At 42.5% G+C, this 21,899-nt stretch overlaps 1 protein-coding gene across 1 annotated transcript in view; it reads right to left on the reverse strand.

Annotated features, from left to right (window-relative positions):
- The window catches only part of cacna1ba (calcium channel, voltage-dependent, N type, alpha 1B subunit, a), a gene marked incomplete at both ends in the record, with an annotated part of 85,168 nt that overhangs the window by 38,681 nt on the left and 24,588 nt on the right, over positions 1-21,899 (reverse strand). The window contains 4 exons of the mRNA XM_071545711.1: positions 38-119; positions 3,322-3,411; positions 4,488-4,603; positions 15,830-15,933. Of these exons, the coding sequence (XP_071401812.1) occupies positions 38-119; positions 3,322-3,411; positions 4,488-4,603; positions 15,830-15,933 (392 nt within the window). The remainder of the gene's footprint in view (positions 1-37; positions 120-3,321; positions 3,412-4,487; positions 4,604-15,829; positions 15,934-21,899) is intronic.

Here is a 21,899-nt window from a genome sequence, read left to right on the forward strand (position 1 = left end):
CATGGCAGATATTGTATCTGGGGTATCGTCCTCACCAACTGATGAGATGTCAGTGAAATGGTCCTCGCCTTCCTCTGCGTTGATCAGGTCATTCTTACTCTTCTTGGCTCTTTTCAGTACTGCAAATATGAGGGAAAAAACATACAAAACATGAAGCAGGATTACCAGATAATCCGATTTTAATTGAGATTATGACGTATTTGTCATATGTTATTGTTGGTATGTTATTTGGTGGATGATTTTTTTTCTTTTTCTTTTTTCAATTTTAGGTGCAGTGATGAGAAGGTGCTGAATGCTATCCAGCCCCTGAGTTTCACAGGGACCTGGGTGCTTCACATTACATCTAGTTAATTTAATTTAATTTAAGTTAATTTAATTATCATTATCATACTACTTTTCAAAACACAGTTACAAAACACTTTCCAAAGGAGTAAAAAACAGATAAAACTGACTGTCACAACGCATTATGTAATAACACTGCATTATGTAATAACTCGACAAAATGTAATACATTTAAAAGTGAAAATTTATAACATTTTGTCGAGTTATTACATAATGCGGTGTTATTACATAATGCGTTGTTACACTGACTGCAAAAGTTGTAAAAGCAAGGCAAGAACATATTCGATACCACGGAAAATATTGTGATATTTGCGAAATATTGTGATATTCGATATTATCGAATATCGGCCCAAGCCTACTATCTATACCTATACACACAGTCTATATATAAATACACACACAGAGAGACTGTGGAACAGCCAATAGGAATCTCTTGTTTTTAATATAGACTTTGGAGCAGCCATTAGAGACCTCCAATCCAGCTCACATGGGGTTGAAGGTATACTGTATATCACACAATAGCTTGTTGGAGACGAGACTGAGAGATTTTTGACTGAGGCATGAATACAGAGAGCTCAGCTACATTCACATTGTGGCGGTATGCGGTAGACAGCAAACCAGATGTTCATTGTTTTGAATAGCACCACCACCTGTGCTATCACCTGCCACAGCTGCAGACGCAACCTCGCAACAAAAGTTGGATTTTCCCAAGTTTTGCCTTCAACTACAACGGTGAAGACAAACCAGATGTGGAAAAAACTAAAATCTATGCATCTGTGTGTTTTTCCACCTACTCTTCTTGCCTTGCCTCCTCTTCCAAGAAAATACAATGGTGAATAAGCGAGAGCTTTCTTCGCCTGTCAGCGTCCAGAAGAAAAAGACGTACTGCCAAATTTTGGTTTGGCTGGGCTCTTCCAATTACCTGCTTGGCTTCATATTCATTTAGAGTGGGAATCATATTTAATAACATGCTAAATGTAATCTATTTTGAAATGAAATATTGAAATATTGCTATTTAAAGCTGTACTAGGCAAGTTTGCACATTGGCACCTCCGAATAGCAGCAAGAGGCAACGGTTTGAATAATCTGAACTTTAATACCCAGCAATCCCATAACACCTTACAGGACGGCTGGGTAGTGTTTACCAACCCAGCCGCTCTGTGCTGCTTTATACTAAAGGATATCGAAGAGACAAGAGAGGAAAAGATCTAATGTTGGTGAGTCCAGCTTTCTCTGGACGGAGCGCTGCTCACTGCTGTTTAGACAGTTTAGATTTCACTCTTAAGTTTCAATTTGGCATTTCTTATGGGCGGAGGAGCGAATATACCCAACACCAAAATTTCATTAAACAGCGTCTTGGCGGGGTGGATGGGCCGCTCTTTTCTGTTGCAGTCCCACTTTGTGATTTAGGCTGATGAGACAGGTGCATTTATACATATAAAATGCCTAGTGCAGCTTTAATGGGTCGTTTTTTATTGTATCAGTGTACACGGAATGGTCAAACCAGTTTATCAAAATCCCCTCGGCACCAAGAAGGCACTTTGCCGCTGTGGTTGAAAGAACATCCCGGGATGCCGATCGGTATCGCTTTTCTTTTTCCCGGCCACAATCTGAATGCAGCATTACAGCTGAGGAAGACGCAGCCGGCTCTCAGGCTCTCAGCTCTTGTTAACTGAGCGGAGCTTCAGACTGGAGTGAAGGGCCCTCACACTCCCACGCTGCCTCTGAACTCTGGTGAGCCTCACACTCTCTGCTCGGTCCTAATCTCATTACCCCGCCACCCTGACACCCATAATCACCGTGGGTGTCACCCCGGGTGAGACTACAGATGAGAGGCAGCACGGCCTTGATAAGAGGAGAGTGCGTGCACACAGCCATGCATACACACACACACACACTCATATCAGAGGGGGAAGGCAGTGGAACTAAGTCTGTTTCAGCTACATACTGTACACTCACTTATGGAGATGCTCATGCAAAAATGTTTGTGTGGGTGGGTCTGACAGAATGGAGCAAGCCCAATACTTGGACATACATACATTTTTTTCAACATAATTGACATATATACTGTATATATATATATATATATATATAGTATGATAGATTATACATATATATGGACAAGGTTAAAGGAACTAGGACTAAAGTGACTAGGACTAAAAGGATGAGGGGTAAAGGGACTAGGGTTAAAGATACTAGGGCTATAGAGACTGGGGCTAAAGACACCACAGCTAAAGTCACTAGGGCTAAGGCTAAGAGACTAGGACTAAAGTGACTAGGACTAAAAGGATGAGGGCTAAGGCTAAGAGACTAGGACTAAAGTGACTAGGACTAAAAGGATGAGGGCTAAAGGGACTAGGGTTAAACAGACTATGGTTAAAGTTAATAGGGCTAAAGGGGCTTGAGCTAAAGGGACTAGGACTAAAGGGACAAGGGCTAAAGGGACTAGGGCTAAAGAGACCAAGGCTAAAGAGACTAGGGCTAAAGGGGCTTGAGCTAAAGGATTAGAATTGAAGCGATTAGTACTAAAAGGATGAGTACTAAAAAGACTAGGGCTAAAGGGACGAGGGCTAAAGGGGCTTGAGCTAAGGGACTACGACTAAAGCGACAAGGACTAAAGGGATGAGGGTTAAAGGGACGAGGGCTAAAGAAACTAGAGCTAAAGGGGTGAGGGCTAAAGGATTGAGGGCTAAAGGGACTTGAGCTAAGGGAACTAGAGCTAAAGGAGCTATAGCTAAAAGGACTAGGACTAAAGAGACAAGTCACAGTAACCTAAATTTGGAAACAAATCTACATTAACAGAACACAAGAATACTTTTAGCTATAACATGACTATGTGGAACTGCTCTAATGACTCTTATCTTTCTTAGATATCTGTGATTTTCTCACTCGGTTGTTACAGTTTAGCGAACATGATGCACATTGAAATCTGCTAATATTTTGATTTGTCAGGATGCCAGGTTCATTTGTGCCTCTCACCAGAGTTATTGTGTTTCCTCTTGTACCACGCCCCATCCAGAGGAGATTTCTCCTCTGCGTTCTTGTCTTCCTCAGCCAGCATCACCTCCTCTGCAACACAAACACAGTAATGTCATTTCAGTTTCAGTCCCTCTACATAATTTATTTATCCAAAAACTATAGCCCACCCATCCCCCATTCATTTTGGTTAGAATTACTTCCCCTCAGTTGACGCAGGCACACACAGAATTAGCTTAGATTGCTGGTTCTCAGACTGGGGTCTGAGAACCCCCCCAGGGGTCCTTAAGGGGGCCGCACGCAAAATGAGGAATAGTTTAATTTCATTATAATTTAATTCACTAGATAATTATGCCAATGAGAGATCATCACTGTTATCACTGTCTCCCCACAAACAGTGTAGAGAATACTAAATCAAATCTTGTCAAGCAGAGGTATACTGTTACCCAAGTAAAATTTAAATTACTGTTGTAAAACTCTTTTGGAAAAGCAGCTCATTCAAAATATACTCAAGAGTAAAAGACAGTTTAATGTGATATTGCACATGTTGTTAAAGATTATATTGAAAGTTCTAATGAAAATTAATGTCATTATTCACTCTGTGATACACAAAAACCTGAAAATGTCGATCGCCATAATTCAATAACATTACTATATTTTCTACCAGCTATCCAACAAGCTAGCAACTAGCAAGTGAACAACTAGGCTAATGTAAACCAGTAATACTGTAGCTGGATGGATGGTTTTTTGGCTAATGTTAACTAGGCTACTCTCATGAATAAATTTGAGCATTTAATGTTACAGTTAGTTAACGTCTCCTCCTCATGCTTGTGCAGGTTTGATGCAATTTACATTACAATTACAACAGTTCCTGATGCAATGCTAATGGAAACCCTAAAAAAAATTGTTTCAAAAGTAGGTATACATTTTTATTAATACTCACTGTATTATTAAAGATTTTTCCTGTTTCCAGGTACACCTGTTATTTATGGAATATTTAATGTTGAAGTATTTTGTTAAATGACTGAATAAGTTAAATTATTTTCTAACCCGTAACCCTCTCAATAAAGTATTAATTCCATGCCTAAAGTGTAACTGTAGTGATCCTTGAAGGTCAATATATCATAACACCAGGGTTTGACTGACAGGAGTGTGTGTGTGGGTCTGACCTGCTTTGCAGATCCACTCCAGGTAGCCGGTCAACTCTCTCTCTATCTGCTGCTGTCTGCGGAGCTTCAGGAACTCCTGCCTCTTCTCCACCCGCTCTCTCTCCTTGGCAAACTCCCTGTAGAAACCACACACACACACACACACACACACACAAATGCTTATTGGATCTGACAGGCAAATGCACAGGCCCTGGAGCAATCCACTGTTGACAGGTATACAGCAGGCTGGCTTGCAGCAGGTAAGACAGAGTTAGTGTCTGCTCACACTGTGGGAAAGCTTAACTCACTGTCAGCAGCAGGGGGGTTGGTCTGACGCTTAGGGAGACGAGCTTGTGACTGTCTGGGTGGTGGCAGTGAACGAGGCACACAGTACTTTCTCTTAACAACTACTGTGGAGGTGGCCGTGAGCAAGGCACTCAACCTCCAATAGCTCTGATGGAGAATATATGTAAGTGAATGAGTGTGAAGCAGGGCGATGCTGCAAAGGAGAATGCTTGCCTGGAAAATAGCTAGGGTTTGATGAGTTTTTGAAGGGCAATAATGATATTTTTGGATTGAAACTGCCAATACCCTATATTTTGTACCAATATCATAATCTTTATATTTGGCCATTCTCAGGACAAACAAACAAAAAAACATAAATTCATTAAAAAATTCTGTTTCCTTTCCCCCAGAAATGTTAACCTTGTCAGGATAGAGAAGCCTCTGAAACAGCATTTAGGCCATAATGGGACACTAAAACTCTCCATTGAAACCAGCAACTAATACTACTACTAATACTAACATTACTGCACCTGGTACTACTACTACTACTACTACTAATACTAATAACACAATAACCACAAATAGGCACATGTCACAAGCACATGGTACGTGCCTTAGTTCATTTCAGCTCAGTTCAGTTCAAAAACTGTCAAAACCAAATTTACAGTTCAACATTATACAGTCTACCAATACACCTTAGAGTGTATACAAATACACTGCGTAAAACACAACATTAGTTTTCGGTTATGTGCCATTGTGACCTAGTCTGCAGGTTTTCATTCCAACCGAACACTACAGCTGCTCATTTCACTGATTAACACACAATAAACCAGACAGGAGGAACTAGCTAGTGAAATCAGCTGCTGTAGTGTTCGTAGTGTTCCAGCCATCTAATATGGGACTGATTTACACCTGGGATGCCAGGTGAAGGCAATTAATTGTAATTAACTAGCTGGTAGGATAGAGAACTAGTAGTACTCTGGGACCCGAGGAACTACTGGTCTAGATAGCACTCTTCCTCAAAAGTGAACCCACTTCTTGGTTCAGTAACATCACCTTAACTATTGAGACACAAGTCACTCTCTCAAAAAAAAATATAGATGCTGTTCCACAGAACTTGAATGCATAGAAAGTTCTATAGAATGGATGGTCGGAGTGGCCGCCATTTTTATGTGAACCATTGGACTAGCTTCCGTATAAACAGACTTAGACGACTTAGGTTTTGCAGCAAGGACCAAAGCATTGGAAAAATGGCAGTGCAGCTGAATTAAGTTGTCAGTCAGTCAGTGGTGGTCGCTTACCAGTTGCTGCTGTCTTTTTAAGTAGGTCAAAAGTCTCTGCACAGTGAGTAGAAGTGTTTATAGTTGAGTTAATTTCAGTTTCAGCCGTTAACTGTTTAAAGTTAGCGAATGCTAACTTTTCTTCTTCACTAAAGGTAGGCTAAGCTACGTTACTTTCCACCATTTAAACGCACAGTATGTAATTTCTGCCGCTAGGGGTCTCTCAATCAAAACAATAACAAAAGACGTAGTTTGATGATGTCACAAAGTAGCGTGGGATCATGGGAGTTTTTTTACGGGGACAGCTTCGGTGACAGAACGCGCAGCAAACGGGAATGAATAATCGTGATCCGTCACAAGTGAGCGATAAAAATAACAGAATGAAAAAGCAACAGAGCGGCTAGAGCGGCTAGCTAGCTAGTTGGCCGACTTCCTTCCTCACTCTCTGACGGATCATCTGGTGTTTCCCGTGTTTCCCCGGAAGTTAGGGGGTAAAGGGGATATGACGCCATGACAGGAAGTTAGGGGGTAAAGGGGATATGACGCCATGACAGGAAGTTAGGGGGTAAAGGGGATATGACGCCATGACAGGAAGTTAGGGGGTAAAGGGGATATGACGCCATGACAGGAAGTTAGGGGGTAAAGGGGATATGACGCCATGACAGGAGACCAAATGAAACGCACCGTTACCTTGAATAAAATTACAGATTTCTCTGGGTTTGAACATTGTTGGAAACATTTGGGATAATTTAAGTACACAACTCAAAAAAATATATAACATAGGTCTAGTTGTTTTTAGATATTTTAATGCGAAAATGTTACATATTATACCTTTAAGGAGCTATATTAAGTTATTATTAAGTTAAAGGTACCTGTTGGATGTACTGTACCTTGGTACCTTGTACCTTGGTTTGCTAATATGCAGATTTTGACTAGAAGAGTGACTGACTTTGATAAAACTACGTTCACCTCGGCACAAACAGCAGCTTTCAGTTGAGTTTTGACAGTTTGCTAAGCACTCATACAACAGACTCATCTACACAGTTCTCAAGCAAATGTGACAGAGTTTACGGCCTTAATGACCAGACTTGCATTGTCACCATAGCAACTCACCCTTAAAAGTCCATCGTTGCCATTTTACGCTGCACTAGCCAAATTACCATGACAAACAGTGGAAGGACCGTTCTATCCAATCAAATTCTGTGTCATGTTCCTGTTGCGGAAAATGACAGAACCTTCATTAACTGCTATCTCTTTGCATGAATATTGATGGAGACTCTGAACAATGCTTTTATTTACTTCCCCTATTCCAGTCACATCTCCACTGTGGCTAAAGCCAGCGAACAAGAGATATAAAGATAGAAAGAAAACGTGTTTATGTGTACGTGCAATGGAACAGCTGAACTGTTAAATTGATTATTATGAGAATATTGAATGTTTATTATATTACTATTGATAACATGGGCTGATTCTGTTTTGTTTTTACTGATATTTCATGATTTTGTGTTATATTACTACTAGAAATGTCTTAATGTTTCTAACCTCACCCCCGTTGCTACTGTATCGCGTTGCCGGCATACAGTAGCTTTCTGTCCTGTCATGCCAATAAAAAAGCAGATTTGATTTGAATCGAGTGGGAAAAGGAGATGGGCGAGAGACGAGGCGGAGAGAGGGAGAAACAAAAAGAGAGGGGGAGGCGGAATGAGAGAGGAAAGGAAGAGCTCGAAAAGAGACAGAGAGAGAGACGGATAAAGGAGGACAGAGGGAGAGAGGGAGAGAGGGAGACTATTGAAGTAAAAGAGTGAGGGATCTCCAGTCCACCCCCACAGCTCTGTGATTGGTGTGTCTCCCACACAACGCCGGGGGAAGCTCTATCCTGCATTGCAGTGGCTGTCTGCCTGCCTTCCTGTGTGTGTGTGTGTGTGTGTGTGTGTGTGTGTGTGTGTGTGTGTGTGCCCGCAAGTGTGTCTAAATCTAATTGTGTGTGTGTATATATCTCTCTGTATAATGTGTAGTGTGTGCGTCCATGTGTCTGTGCCTGTTAGTGCATGTGTATCAGTGTGTGTGTGTGTGTGTGTGTGTGTGTGTGTGTGGCGGGGGCCGGGAGGGGTTGTGGCAGCTAGGATTTCCCAGCCTTGCTGCAGCTTCACTTATCCACACTTTCACACTCTCACACACACACACACACACACACACACACACACACACACACACACACAGAGGCAAACATAGGCACAAACATACACATGGACACACACACTACACATTATACAGAGATAGATTCACACAAAATTAGATAAAAGGCACAAACTTAAACACACACATACACACACCCTGGCCCTCCTCAGCAATCTATGGTACTGTTTCATCAAACAACAGCATTTCATATAATGCAGTGGTTCTCAACTTGGGGTCCGGGGACCGCCAGGGGTCCTTGAGGGTGTTCCAGGGGGTCCCCAGCAAATTGATGAATTGTTAAACTTCAGCATTATTTCATTTCCAAGAAGTTAACACAATTAGAGAATGTAGAGGAATGACTATTTTGGTCATAGTTTCACTGTTTTCTCTCTACCTACAATACAGATAGTCATGGAATTCTGGACAAAATCATATCTGACAATAAAAATATTCTCAGATTTGGGTCCAAGAGACAAAATCTAAACAAATGGGGGTCTGTGGCTCTAATGTGGACTAAATTAGGGGTGCATGTGTTTTTTCTCCCACTGGAAAGGTGCATGTAAACTTGACCTTTTCTTTTTCACACATACATAAACACACACACACACACACACACACACACACACAGACATGCAGAAGGGCAGAGTAAACCAAAGAGGAAACAAAGGTTAGATGCGTGTGCGGGGAAGAGAAAAACAGAGCTAGATCTTGTACTATGAGAAAATAAACAGTTTGGTTCATTCTGCTGAAACCACATGGCGTCCTGCAGTAACCTGGCATCTCCAAAAAGGCAGCTGATCAGTTTTTCACCATGCATGTTCAGTGGCTTGGCTTGGTTCCTCGAGTAAAGAAACTAGGGTTAGACCGATATTAACCTTTCATAAAAGAGTGGATATCGTTAGCAAGATGAAATAGCTGACTGGTAACACTAGCTTAAGTTATGGAGAGGTGAACCTGGTGCGAACAGGTTTTTTCCTCAACATCATGTTCTGTTCAATCCAGTCGCTGTATCCTTTCATTGGGACCTTCTTGGCTAATTTGGCCTCCGGCTGGACTCATATCAAAGGATTTTATTTGAAATTTGTCCAAAGACTGGTTGAGTGAGCCGTTTGCTTCGGTGTCTTCTGCGATTGTGTGTCCCAGCCTGAATATGACTTCAATTAAATATGGCCGCCCATCACACTGAAAGTTAAATAAACACTTCCGCTCTACCTCTGATTTCTCAATAGTAGCTAATGCCAGTGATTCTCAACCTTTTTCATATGAAGGACCCCTAATTTAGTTCCATTTGATGAGATTTTGTCCCTCGGACCCAACTCTGAGAATATTTTTATCATTAGATATGTTTTTGTCCAGAATTCCATGACTATCTGTATTGTAGGTAGAGAGATAACAGAGAAACTATGATCAAAACAGTCATTCTTCTACATTCTCTAATTGTGTTAACTTCTTGTAAATGAAATAATGTTGAAGTTTAACAATTCATCAATTTGCTGGGGACCCCCTGGAACCCCCTCAAGGACCCCCGGTGGTCCCCGGACCCCACGTTGAGAACCACCGGCTAAAGCTAGCAAGCACTGCTACCTTCTGATAAAAGACTGCTAACTTACATGGATAAGACCATATTACCACCCACCCCCCCACCCCATGATCTCCCCATGGGGGGTTCTGCAGCCTCTAAACCCTGCATGTATCTGCCTTCCTGCCCGGGCCTGAAGCTCAGATCGTGGCCTTTAAACAGTGACATGGCCCCCGCGCGGCCCTGCCAGACCGCATCAGTGACCTTTCACCTCCCCGGTAAGTTTAAGGCCATCTGACGGCTTCTATAGAGAGATGAGGGGGCGGGGAGGACAAGTTAGCCACAGAGGGGGGCGGCTGAAGGCTATATGGTCTCCAAAGCCTTTGACTTAGCTCTTATCACTGTGTATATATGGGTGTGTGTGTGTATGTATGCTTGCCTGTGCGTGTGTGTTCATATGTATTTTCACCATGCTATAGGTATAGTTACTCTATAAGATGTGTATATGTCCATTTTCTCAGTGTGATATGTATATTTATGGTGGGTTTACACTCATTTTGTACATCTTTTACTGATGCTGATGTGGATGTTGTTTCAAGGGCTTTACCACTCTGACAAGAATAAAGCTCTAGGGGAAATACTGAATACCTAAACCTCAAATACTCAAATTTAAAGATGTTGAATATCCACACAAAATATTGGCTATTGGCAGCTTCAATCCAAAAATATCTGTATCACTCTTCAATATCAGTCACCTCACCCTTCACTCTGTTGGATGTCGCTCTGGATAAAAGCATCAACTTAAAGGATAAGTTTGGTGATTTTGGACCTATATATAATTTGTCTCTTACATACCTGTAGTACTTGGACTCGCAGACAATATTGACTCCATTTCCACCACCATTTCCACTCAGTGAATAGCCTCCTACCGACCTTGGTATTATAAGGTTCTATCTGACCTTTTTGTCAAAACTGAGTTAGTGGCATGAACCTATTCTATGAGTGCCTGTTGACATATGTGTGGTGTTATTTTTTGAAAATAATGATTTTTGAGTCTGTAATTTCTAAAACAAAAGGACCCATCTCCATTTTACTCAATGGATGCTGAAAACTTTGAAGCTCAACATCTCAGAACTATCCTGAAGTACTTAAGTAAAAGTACCAATACAGCAATGTAAAAATACTCCATTACAAGTAAAAGTACTGCATGAAAAATCCTACTTAAGTAAAAGTACATAAGTATTAGCAGCAAAATGTAGTTAAAGTATTAAAGTAAAAGTAGTGGTTTGGTCCCTCTGACTGATATTTTATTATATATTACATCATTAGATTATTAATACTGAAGCATCAGTGTGTAAGCAGCATGTTACTGTTGTAGCTGCTGGAGGTGGAGCTAGTTTGAACTACTTTATATACAGTTAGCTAGTTTAGTCCAGTGGTTCCCAACCTAGGGGTCGGGCCCCTCCAAAGGGTCACCGGATAAATCTGAGGGGTCGTGAGATGATTAATGGGAGAGGAAAGAAGAAAAAACAAAGTTCTGATACACAAATCTGTTTTCAGTTTTTGGACTTTTTCTCTAATCTTTGATTTTTGCTGAAATATTGGATCATTTGAACATTTATTGAAATGAAACCATGTGAGGTTTAGAGGGAAAAATCACTATTTGGTGGAGCTGTTAACAACTCATAGACATCTGAAATGTGACCCGACTACACACTGCTTTTTGTAAGACGTCAAAAGCCAAAAAGGTTGGAAACCACTGGTTTCATCTTTAACAATGTGTTGTATTTTAAAAGCTTGTTATATTATCCATTGTGTCAAATCTCCATCTGAAAAGTAACTAAAGCTGTCAAATAAATGTAGTGGAGTAGAAAGTACAATATTTCCCTCTTAAGTATCAAGTCAACAAGTATCTCAAAATTGTACAGTACTTGAGTAAATGTACTTAGTTACTTTCCACCACTGGAAAGAACCTTATAATTCTAAGCTCACCTGTTTACAATCTGACCTGCCCGTCCAAACTAGATCACCCCACAGCAGTATGTGCTGCGGCAGAGAAAAACAGGTCTGTGATTTTCTGATTTGTGAAAGTGTGCGGAACTGTGGAACTGTGCCATGAAATCAGAGCTAATTTTGTATATTCATTTTGCAACTGTTCCGTTTACTCTCAACTCCCCTGTGGAGCCTACAAATGACTTTTTGGAGATATTTTGACAAACCCTGTTTGGACTCATTGTTAGCAGCAAGAGGCCGTTTCAATCGACATTTGGACGCAGCAAGAGGCAACGGAGCTCTCTGTGGACTCTGGAGTCAATATTCCAATATTCTCTGTGGGTCCAAGTACAGGTATGTAAGAGACAAATTATATATAGGTCCAAAATCGCCAAACTTATCTTTTAAATGCCTAAATGAAAGAGGGAATCTAGATAAAAACTTTGAGAGGAAAATGACGGACACGTAATGATGGACACGTAAAAAAAAAAACAGGGATAAATGAGACTGCGAGGGGAAATAAACAAATTAATGCCTCTGCTGACTTTGTAGTTTGTTCATTCTAGTCATCATCCTCCTCTCCCGACGGCGGCCAATTAATTACCGTTAAAATTAAGTAAACAAGAAAAAAAGTTGTGACTCATTATTTTTAGGAAAAAAAAACGAAAAAAAACCCAAGATATTCCACAAGCGACTTCAAGTCTTTGAGGGACGCTCTCTCACCTTGAGCTCAAAAAGAAACTTTGAGGGAATAGATTTCACGAAACTTTAGAGCGACCGCGGCTTCTTTCGGGGAAAAAAAAAAAAAAAAAAATTAACGAGCTTAACGTTAAACAACTGGGGTCCGTCCGCAGGCTCGAGGGGGGGGACGAGTTAGCTCAGACGCAACAAAGAAAGAGAGAGAGAGAGAGAGAGAGAGAGTGTGGCGGTAATAAGAGCATTAATGTCACACAGCCCAATGCCATAAAGGAAGCAGCCGAGACCGTTCGGTGGAAGAGACTGGTGAGAATTATATTAGCTTTCCGAGAAGAAATAGAGGGATTGATAGTGGGGAGAGTAGGGAATCGTACGCCACAGAGCACTCAACCCTGGAGTGAGGGGAGGGTGTGTGGGGGGGGGGGGATCCCTTGGCTCCCATCAATGCTTTGTGTGTGTGTGTGTGAGAGAGTGCACAAACGAGTGTCCCGTTCCTCTATTCGGTCACGTATGGCCTGAAATGAGGAATGGCCTGAATATGGAATTTCCCAGTATTAGCTAGATGCAAGGGGAGTTCACACTCTGAGAGGAAGGAAAAACTTCTAAGACTAAGTTTACATTTGGATTATTGGATTATTGTGGTTTCTGTTTATTGATGTGCTTTCAATGGTTTATATGCTCAGGTATACAGTTATCGATATGCACTTTAAATGTCTGCCTGGACTGTGATGGTATTTATGATGGCTGCTATAGATGATTTGGATTATTGTCGTTGCTGTTTATTTGATTTGATGTGCTTTAAATGTGTCTATATGTTCTGTGTTGTACCACAAATTGCCTCTTGGAGGACATTCAAGTTTTCTAAGTCTAAGTCCAAGTCATTTTATTCTACATTTCACCAGTAAAGTGGCGTTGTTGAGTTACCCCATCGTTTTTTTTTTAGTTTTTTTTTTTATTTAACTGTTTTAGGCTGACAAAACTTCTGTGTGACATACATTTATAGTAAACATTACAGTAATTTAGTATCTGATTGGTATAAATTGATGTTTTTCTGAAAGTATGATAGATTTCTCTTAATATTGGTGGATGTTTGGCTTATGATGATCACCGACAGCCAGGATAGTTTACATAGTTTACCATCTTCTTTATTTACCACTACATCCCTGCTCACACCTACTGTATGTATATGGTACAGATAATTCACATGCAACGTTTTGCACTTTTTCACTGGAAAGTTTGCATTTAAACAAAAAAAAAAAATGTGAGCTCCCTTTGCATGTAGATTTCTTTGGATTTCCTCTCATCTTGGATGAGAGGAGAGGAGAGGAGAGGAGAGGAGAGGAGAGGAGAGGAGAGGAGAGGACAGGACAGGACAGGACAGGACAGGACAGGACAGGACAGGAGAGGAGAGGAGAGGAGAGGAGAGGAGAGGGGAGGAGAAGAGGACAGGAGACAAGGAGAGGAGAGGAGAGGACAGGACAGGACAGGACAGGACAGGACAGGACAGGACAGGACAGGACAGGACAGGACAGGACAGGAGAGGAGAGGAGAGGAGAGGGGAGGAGAAGAGGACAGGAGACAAGGAGAGGAGAGGACAGGAGAGGAGAGGAGAGGAGAGGAGAGGACAGGACAGGACAGGACAGGACAGGACAGGACAGGACAGGAGAGGAGAGGAGAGGAGAGGAGAGGAGAGGGGAGGAGAAGAGGACAGGAGACAAGGAGAGGAGAGGACAGGACAGGACAGGACAGGACAGGACAGGACAGGACAGGACAGGACAGGACAGGACAGGACAGGAGAGACAAGGAGAGGAAACAAGGAGAGGAGAGGAGAGGAGAGGAGGAGAGGAGAGGAGAGGAGAGGAGAGGAGAGGAGAGGAGAGGAGAGGAGAGGGGAGGAGAAGAGGACAGGAGACAAGGAGAGGAGAGGAGAGGAGAGGAGAGGGGAGACAAGGAGAGGAGAGGAGACAAGGAGAGGAGAGGAGGAGAGGATACAAGGAGAGGAGAGGAGAGGAGAAGAGAGGAGAGAGGAAAGGAGGAGAGAGGAGAGGAGGAGAGAGGAGACAAGGAGAGGAGAGGACAGGACAGGACAGGACAGGACAGGACAGGACAGGACAGGAGAGGAGAGGAGAGGAGAGGAGAGGAGGGGAGAGGAGAGGAGAGGAGAGGAGAGGAGAGGACAGGACAGGACAGGAGAGGAGAGGAGAGGAGAGGAGAGGAGAGGAGAGGAGAGGAGAGGAGAGGGGAGGAGAAGAGGACAGGAGACAAGGAGAGGAGAGGACAGGACAGGACAGGACAGGACAGGACAGGACAGGACAGGACGGGAGAGGAGAGGAGAGACAAGGAGAGGAGAGGAGACAAGGAGAGGAGAGGAGGAGAGGAGAGGAGAAGAGAGGAGAGGAGAGGAGAGGAGAGGAGAGGAGAGGAGAGGAGAGGGGAGGAGAAGAGGACAGGAGACAAGGAGAGGAGAGGAGAGGAGAGGAGAGGGGAGACAAGGAGAGGAGAGGAGACAAGGAGAGGAGAGGAGGAGAGGATACAAGGAGAGGAGAGGAGAGGAGAAGAGAGGAGAGAGGAGAGGAGGAGAGAGGAGAGGAGGAGAGAGGAGACAAGGAGAGGAGAGGAGGAGAGAGGAGAGGAGAGGAGAGGAGAGGAGAGGAGAGGAGAGGAGAGGAGAGGGGAGAGGAGAGGAGAGGAGAGGAGGAGAGAGGAGACAAGGAGAGGAGAGGAGGAGAGAGGAGAGGAGAGGAGAGGAGAGGAGAGGAGGAGAGGAGACAAGGAAAGGAAAGGAGACAAGACAAGGAGAGGAGAGGAGGAGAGGAGAGGAGAGGAGAGGAGAGGAGAGGAGGAGGTTATAAATTCTAGTCCTTAAATCGGTACAGATCCAGTTTGTGCTATTTTGATTTCAACATTCACACAGCCACAAGGGCCTGCACATAGAAAAGCACATTCCTATCAATTCTATTCTACTGTATATTGTCCAATAATGATGTCATCCAGTGCATATACTGTACATGCACACCGACATGCCATTTTCACTCAGGATACTCGTGCATTCCACTTTTGAGCTGCTGCATGTAAACATCACAGGCTGCTTACTTACAAGCCGGATCACCTTTTATCCTGACTGTGAGAAAGCGAAGATATTACCCAGCATCCACCAGTGTTAACCAGGACAGCGAGGCCCGCATTCAGTCTGAGGCGGTCTGCTTACGCTCAGTTTCCATGGTAATATTTCGAATATTCTGCTTCTTCATGCATGCGGGGAGCGAGATTTGAAGGCGCACAGAAGCAGCTTATCCCGGATAACACCTTGCGAGGGACATATGAGCTCTTACCCAGAATGCAGAGCAAACCAGAGCACACCTTGGGAAAAGTGGAAAGACCCCTTTTACCCCCTCTTTACAGTGTGTACTCACCCGGACAGGACGCCCAGCACCAGGTTGAGCATGAAGAAGGAGCCGATGATGATGAGGGGGATGAAGTACAGCCAGTTCCACGTGTTCCCTGAGGCATCGTTGGCCTGAACGCACACACACACACAAAAAAAAACACACAGATTGTTACTGCTGAATTACATTGGGAATTAAATCACAGCCACAAACCTGGGATGGGGTCAAATCACCTTAAATTCACTCAATTCAATTTTTATCAAAATTGAGTTATAACCATATTCATGATCTTGGATGATTGATCTTGATGGGTGTTATTTTATTTTTTTTCCTCAAAGAACCTTTTGGGGTTAAATATTTAAAAACCTATAAAGTACATAACAGTTTTGCCACATGATATTTCAAATCTTTGATGCTCAGTATCTTAGAACTGGACCCAGATAGAACCTTATAATTCAAAACTCACAAACTGACACTGCTGATATGATAATAGAGCTGGTATTCTCAAGACGTTCTTTATACATTGGTGTGCAAAAGACTTATTTGCTTTAACTTAAAAAAAAATCATGTCAGAAGTCATGAATTGACTGAATTGTGAATGGATTGACCGCAAAACTGATCCAAACTTGTTGCTCAGCCTCATGCTATTACTGTCAACCGAAAAACACTATTTGCATATACATACATGAAAAAGCAGAGAAGAAGAACGAGACATACACACTGTCCAGGTGAGACAACGAAACCTCGAGGGGCTTATGACAACTTCTCATCCCGAAAGAAAGAAACAAAAAAATAAAAAAAATCAAGATGACAAAGAGAGAAGTGCATTGGGCAACAGAAACCAAACAAATCAAAAACTCACTTCAGAGGAGAAATCCAAGAAAATGTATAGATACCAGGTAAAGGAAAAATCACGGGACACTAAAACTCTCCATTGAAAGCCATGCTAATGAGCTGGAATGATTTCTCTAGTCAGACATCAAATCCGCAAATCCTCTAACACAGTGTGGAGGAATAACACCAAATCTATTAGCTCTAGTAACAATTTTAATCACTGAGAAATAAAACAACATAATCATTAGTAGTGATCACACCATGTAATCATATACAATGTAATCAAGGCAGAACACTTAGTCATTTCAATGCTGTGTATGCAAAGTAAGCACTGTCAATAAAGTGAAATTAACAAACATTACTTAGCCAACTGAATATAGTGAGAATAGAAAATCACAAAAGGAAGAAAAAAGTGTCATCAAATATATGATTCTCCTCATTCTGATCTTAGTGAGCTTGTTCTGCAAAGCTGAATCCAGAGCTGACATTTTTAGGTATGACTTATCAGTTTGGAGGAAGGTGCAATCTGTACAGTATATTCCCCCGAAACACTCCAGGTGCCTGATGTTACCATTGGATGTGTATGTGGCCCAAGAGCATATTGGAGAGAGAGAGAGAGAGAGAGAGAGAGAGAGAGAGAGCGCTAAGTGTTTTGGATTCAAGTGAGAAACTGATATTCTAAAGCTGCATTACTAAATGGAACAAACAAACTAGACCAGTGGCCACAGCCATTAGAGGAACTTTGAGTTCAAGTTTTTTTTTTTTTTTGCCATTTTACTCCAAACCAACCAGACCCATTTCAGTTCAGCTGTCAGTGTTGGGGAGGAGTTTCATCATATGGACATGTGTTTTTGGTTAACTACGTTTCACAGCAACTTGGTGGTAATTCAACTTTATTAGTGTCACATTCATTCAGTGTTTTATCTTTTTTTTTTTTTTTTTTTTTTACAAACAACTATTTTAAAGTACTTCACTTTTGTTAACAAAGAGAAATTATCTTTGGACTAGTAAGTAAATACTGCAATCCAATGACTCAAGTGGAACGAGATGATAAATAGTGCTTGGATGGAATAGATCACATACATCCTTGGTTGTATTACAGAGAGTGACATATAATAATATAATGTATGCGTGTTGTGTGCTCTATAATTCTGGGCACACACAGACACAGACACACACTCGGAAACAGATACACAAGTCAGTGGATCCAGTGCCATCAGAGAGATGAACGTACGTAGGTGAAAACGTCCAAGTTTAAAAATGTATTAAACACAGGGACAGTTTTGTGAAAACCCCATTCATTTCAGATGGACACATCTCACACCTAAGATTATGACATCAAGAGCTCTAGAGCAAGAATCACTCTGTAGGTAGGCCCCATAGAGATACAGCAAGAGCGCTTTATCTCTATGGTAGGCCGTTTAGAATGGAGCTGTAAGGTTCTACAGCTCATTATGGAGTCACAGCAGCAGACTTCTTTATAAGTCCACATTGAGGTGGAAACTGGTCATTTGGTAAAACAATGAGCAACAAGACAGACAGAAGAGCCATGGAGACTTCAGGACAACTACCTGAGCACAGCAAACACTCATCATCAAGTAGAGACTTAGTGGAGAAACTGGCACGGCCCATGTGGAAACCATGGAGCATCCAGCAGGACTCGGAGGACTGGAGCAGGACAGGTGAGTGACACTTAACAACTGGGATAAGCGGGATAAGCAATTTTGAAAAATCGATATGTTGGGACAAAATTACAAATAATTGTATTATTATTTTTAGAGTTTAGTCAACAAGAGTTCAATTTTCAGTAGTCTACTTCTAGGGCAGTTTTAATTTTCGCCAGAGTGAGGCGACAAAGCCTGAGTCACGGCGACTAAACGCGCGAAATCTCTCAACTGTCTCAGCTTAACAAATAAAGAAATCTCCTTAAATGTCCTGACCCGCTCAGTTAAAGAGAATGAATTTGGCGAAAACTACCAACAGGTAAAACAGTTATTTGCACAAACGTAACTCGTTTCTCAATAACCAATGCTGGGCTCACGGAGGAGACAAACAGCCTGATTTTAACCTAACATTATCATAGAGAGAGAGAGAAATTGTTTAAACATAAACATAAACTCAGCGGACATGCCAACAGCTTTCTCGGCTACACCGGTTGCGTTTCTGTTCTGTCCGTTTGGGTCGGTTACGCAGCTGTTTACAGCTGCTGCACCGGCAGTGCAGACAACACGCTGCCGGTTCTGAACCGGAGCCGGTCGAAGCCACAACGGCTTGGTGCCTGGCTACCTTAGCTCCAGGTAGCTAGCGCTAGCTTGCTAGCCCAAGCACAGGTGGTCCGGACGCTCCTGTCAACACAGTACGAACCGCTGCGGTTCGTTTGCGCATACCTTCTATTTTAGATGGACTGCGAATCCGCCTGTTCCGTATTTAGCCATATAAATATATAATGCAAGATTTTGCTTACTGCAGACATGACATATTAGTAAACCAAATACAGGATACATGAACCAATATGTAAATGTTGGAGTTGAAGTTTTCTATTAGGCTATTTCGCCTATACTATAAAACAGTTACGCAAGCAGGCTACTGTATATGGTATATTAATGTTCCTCACGGCACAGTTGTTTATGGAGCAATAAGCAAAGTAGATAATTGTGTTCACTTACCCATAGGTAAAGTGCAGATAGCGCAACAGAACGGGCAAACCGCAGACGGAACAAGAGTGCTGGTGTTGCAGCAATAAATCAATTTGCGGCAAGTGGGCCGCAACAATATGCAAACGTTACGCATGCTGTGTGGCATTTTTGTCATGCAGCAGGCCGACTGATTGCTGTTCCAGGCTCAGTCACAATGTGGCTCACTAAGTGGCAAATCACAGCAGAATAGGCCTGCTGTCAACTAGGGAAAACCAGGACTTGAGAGTTTGGATAACCAATCGGCGTGCAGAATATAATTTATTCATATAAAAAAATGATATGCTTTACTTATCGATTTCCCACCCGTTATCGATAATTATTGATAACATATGTTCATATACACACAGAGACTTCTTTGGGAATATTCCTCATTAAAATGCTCAGAGTATCTTCTGCATTTGATACATGTGTCTACTTCATATAGTCTCAGACTGAGAAGAAAGCATTTCAATTCAAGGCCATAATTAATGGTTTAATTATGTGTCTGTATGTGATGTGTTGACTGCATGACTCTGACTAAAGACGTTTTTTACAAATATTCTCCCCAGGTTCCCCAGTTCTCCCTCGGGACACAAACGCAGGGAAGAGCAACAGCAACAAGCGACCGCTCAAATTCACCTTCCCGGATCCTGGTTCATCCTGGTTCCAGCTAGTCCTGGAGGAGAGGAGGAAACTAAGCAACCAGCGAGTGAATGAGGGAACACCCAAATTCACCTTCCCGGAGCCTGGTTCCTCCTGGTTCCGGCTAGTCCAGGAGGAGAGGGTGAAATACGGTCCCCGGAGCGTCACGGCCCCACCTCTCACCCAGGCACCTGAGGAACCAGTGGAGGTAGTGCAGAACGAGGTGCTGAAAAGCACTGACTCTGACTTCCTGGTCCAGGTGTTCAAGGGGGAGGGCTGTTTTGGCAAAGTAGCCCAGTGCCTGAACCTGAACACAGACACAACAGTGGCTGTGAAGGTCCTCAGCACTGGGGCTGCTGCCATGAGGAGTTATGACAGAGAGGTAAGATCATTTTATTCTTTTTGATGATAATGCTCATGAAAGTTTTGGGTAACATGTTTCAAATTTTGCTTGGTCTATTAAAATGTGTAACATGAACTGTTTATACCTAACTGTCAAAGAACCTGACTAACATGTCATTCTCTCTCCCCAGTGGACCATGCTGGACATTGTCAATGTGTTGGACACAGACATGTTCAACTTGGTGAACTGGCACGACAGTTTCGTGCACAGAGGACACCCCTGTCTGGTCTTTGAGATGCTGGACAAGAGTCTGCAGGACTTTGTGGAAGAGCAAAACCGGCCCCTGACTCTCACTGAAATGAGGCCTATTGTGCAGCAGCTGGCTGTTGCATTTAAGGGGTTGAAGTCAATTGGTGTTATCCACACAGACTTAAAGCCGGATAACATCATGCTGGTGAACTGTGTGGATCAGCCACTAAAAGTCAAGCTGATTGACTTCGGTTTGGCCATCCCTGCATCGTGGGTGACTCCTGGGGAAACATTTCAGTCTCTGTGGTACAGGTAAGTTCTATTAAGAGTTTCATAGCACTGCTGTAAATGAGTAGTTGAGCTTCTGTCATTCCTCTGTAGCTACTAGGAAAAATGTTGAATTTGACTGTACTTGATATTTAGTGCTGATATAGTGTGGTCCTGTGTCTGCATTGGTACCATGTCAGATGTTGTATTCTTGGTCTCTCTAACATTTCTTATGTTTGGCTCTTGTCTTCCACCTTCAGGGCTCCAGAGGTTCTCTTGGGCCTCCCAGTGACCGAGGCCATCGACATGTGGTCCCTGGGCTGCATCATGGCCTACATGTTCCTGGGTGCCCCCATCTACAGTTCCACCAGTGAATATGACGCAGTAAGTAACATAACATACCTATACTTGATTGTGCAGTTACTCTAAGACCACCAGGTGGTTTCCACCACAGACAAGTCTCAAACCCATATGGAGATGTGATGTAGAATGTAGGCTAATGTGATGCTGTATTGTGTTTCCAGATAAGATTCATCGTGGAGACGCAGGGACTCCCAGACCAGCACCGGCTGGATGCTGGTCTCTATACGGACGTCTACTTCAGACAGGACCCAGACGTCTGGAGGCTGAAGGTATTGTAACACCCTCCTGCCTTGGCTCTGTCTGGACAGGTTGTTTTTTCCACAAGATTCAACAATCCTTTAAAATTTTGAAAAAATGTATGAAGAAGTAACTCATATATATTCTGTGTTTCTTTAGACGCCAGAGGAGTTCACCTGCGAAACAGGAATCAAGTCCAGAGAGAGCAGGACTCACATTCTGCCTTCACTGTCTGGAATGATGCACGTAAGTAGTCCCACCTTTCTTGTATAAAAAAAGACTAGAAATGTTCAATTTTCTGAAGAAACTCTGTGTGCTTGCATCAGCTTGAAAGTTAAAAATTCAAATTCATTAGAAAGAGTTTAAAAATGTATTTAGAATTTGATTAATTGGAGCTTACGCAATTGAATGAAATGAAATGGAAAGCTGAATTTATAAAGTTTTATGGTTCCTTGGTAATTACTAACGGTGGCTAGAGTGTTACTAC

The sequence above is a fragment of the Centroberyx affinis genome, unplaced genomic scaffold (genome assembly GCF_046629955.1).
Source record: "Centroberyx affinis isolate AG114_WGS23_722 - 3 ecotype Tasmania unplaced genomic scaffold, CSIRO-AGI_Caff_v1 ptg005023l_1, whole genome shotgun sequence".
Taxonomy (NCBI): Eukaryota; Metazoa; Chordata; class Actinopteri; order Beryciformes; family Berycidae; genus Centroberyx; species Centroberyx affinis.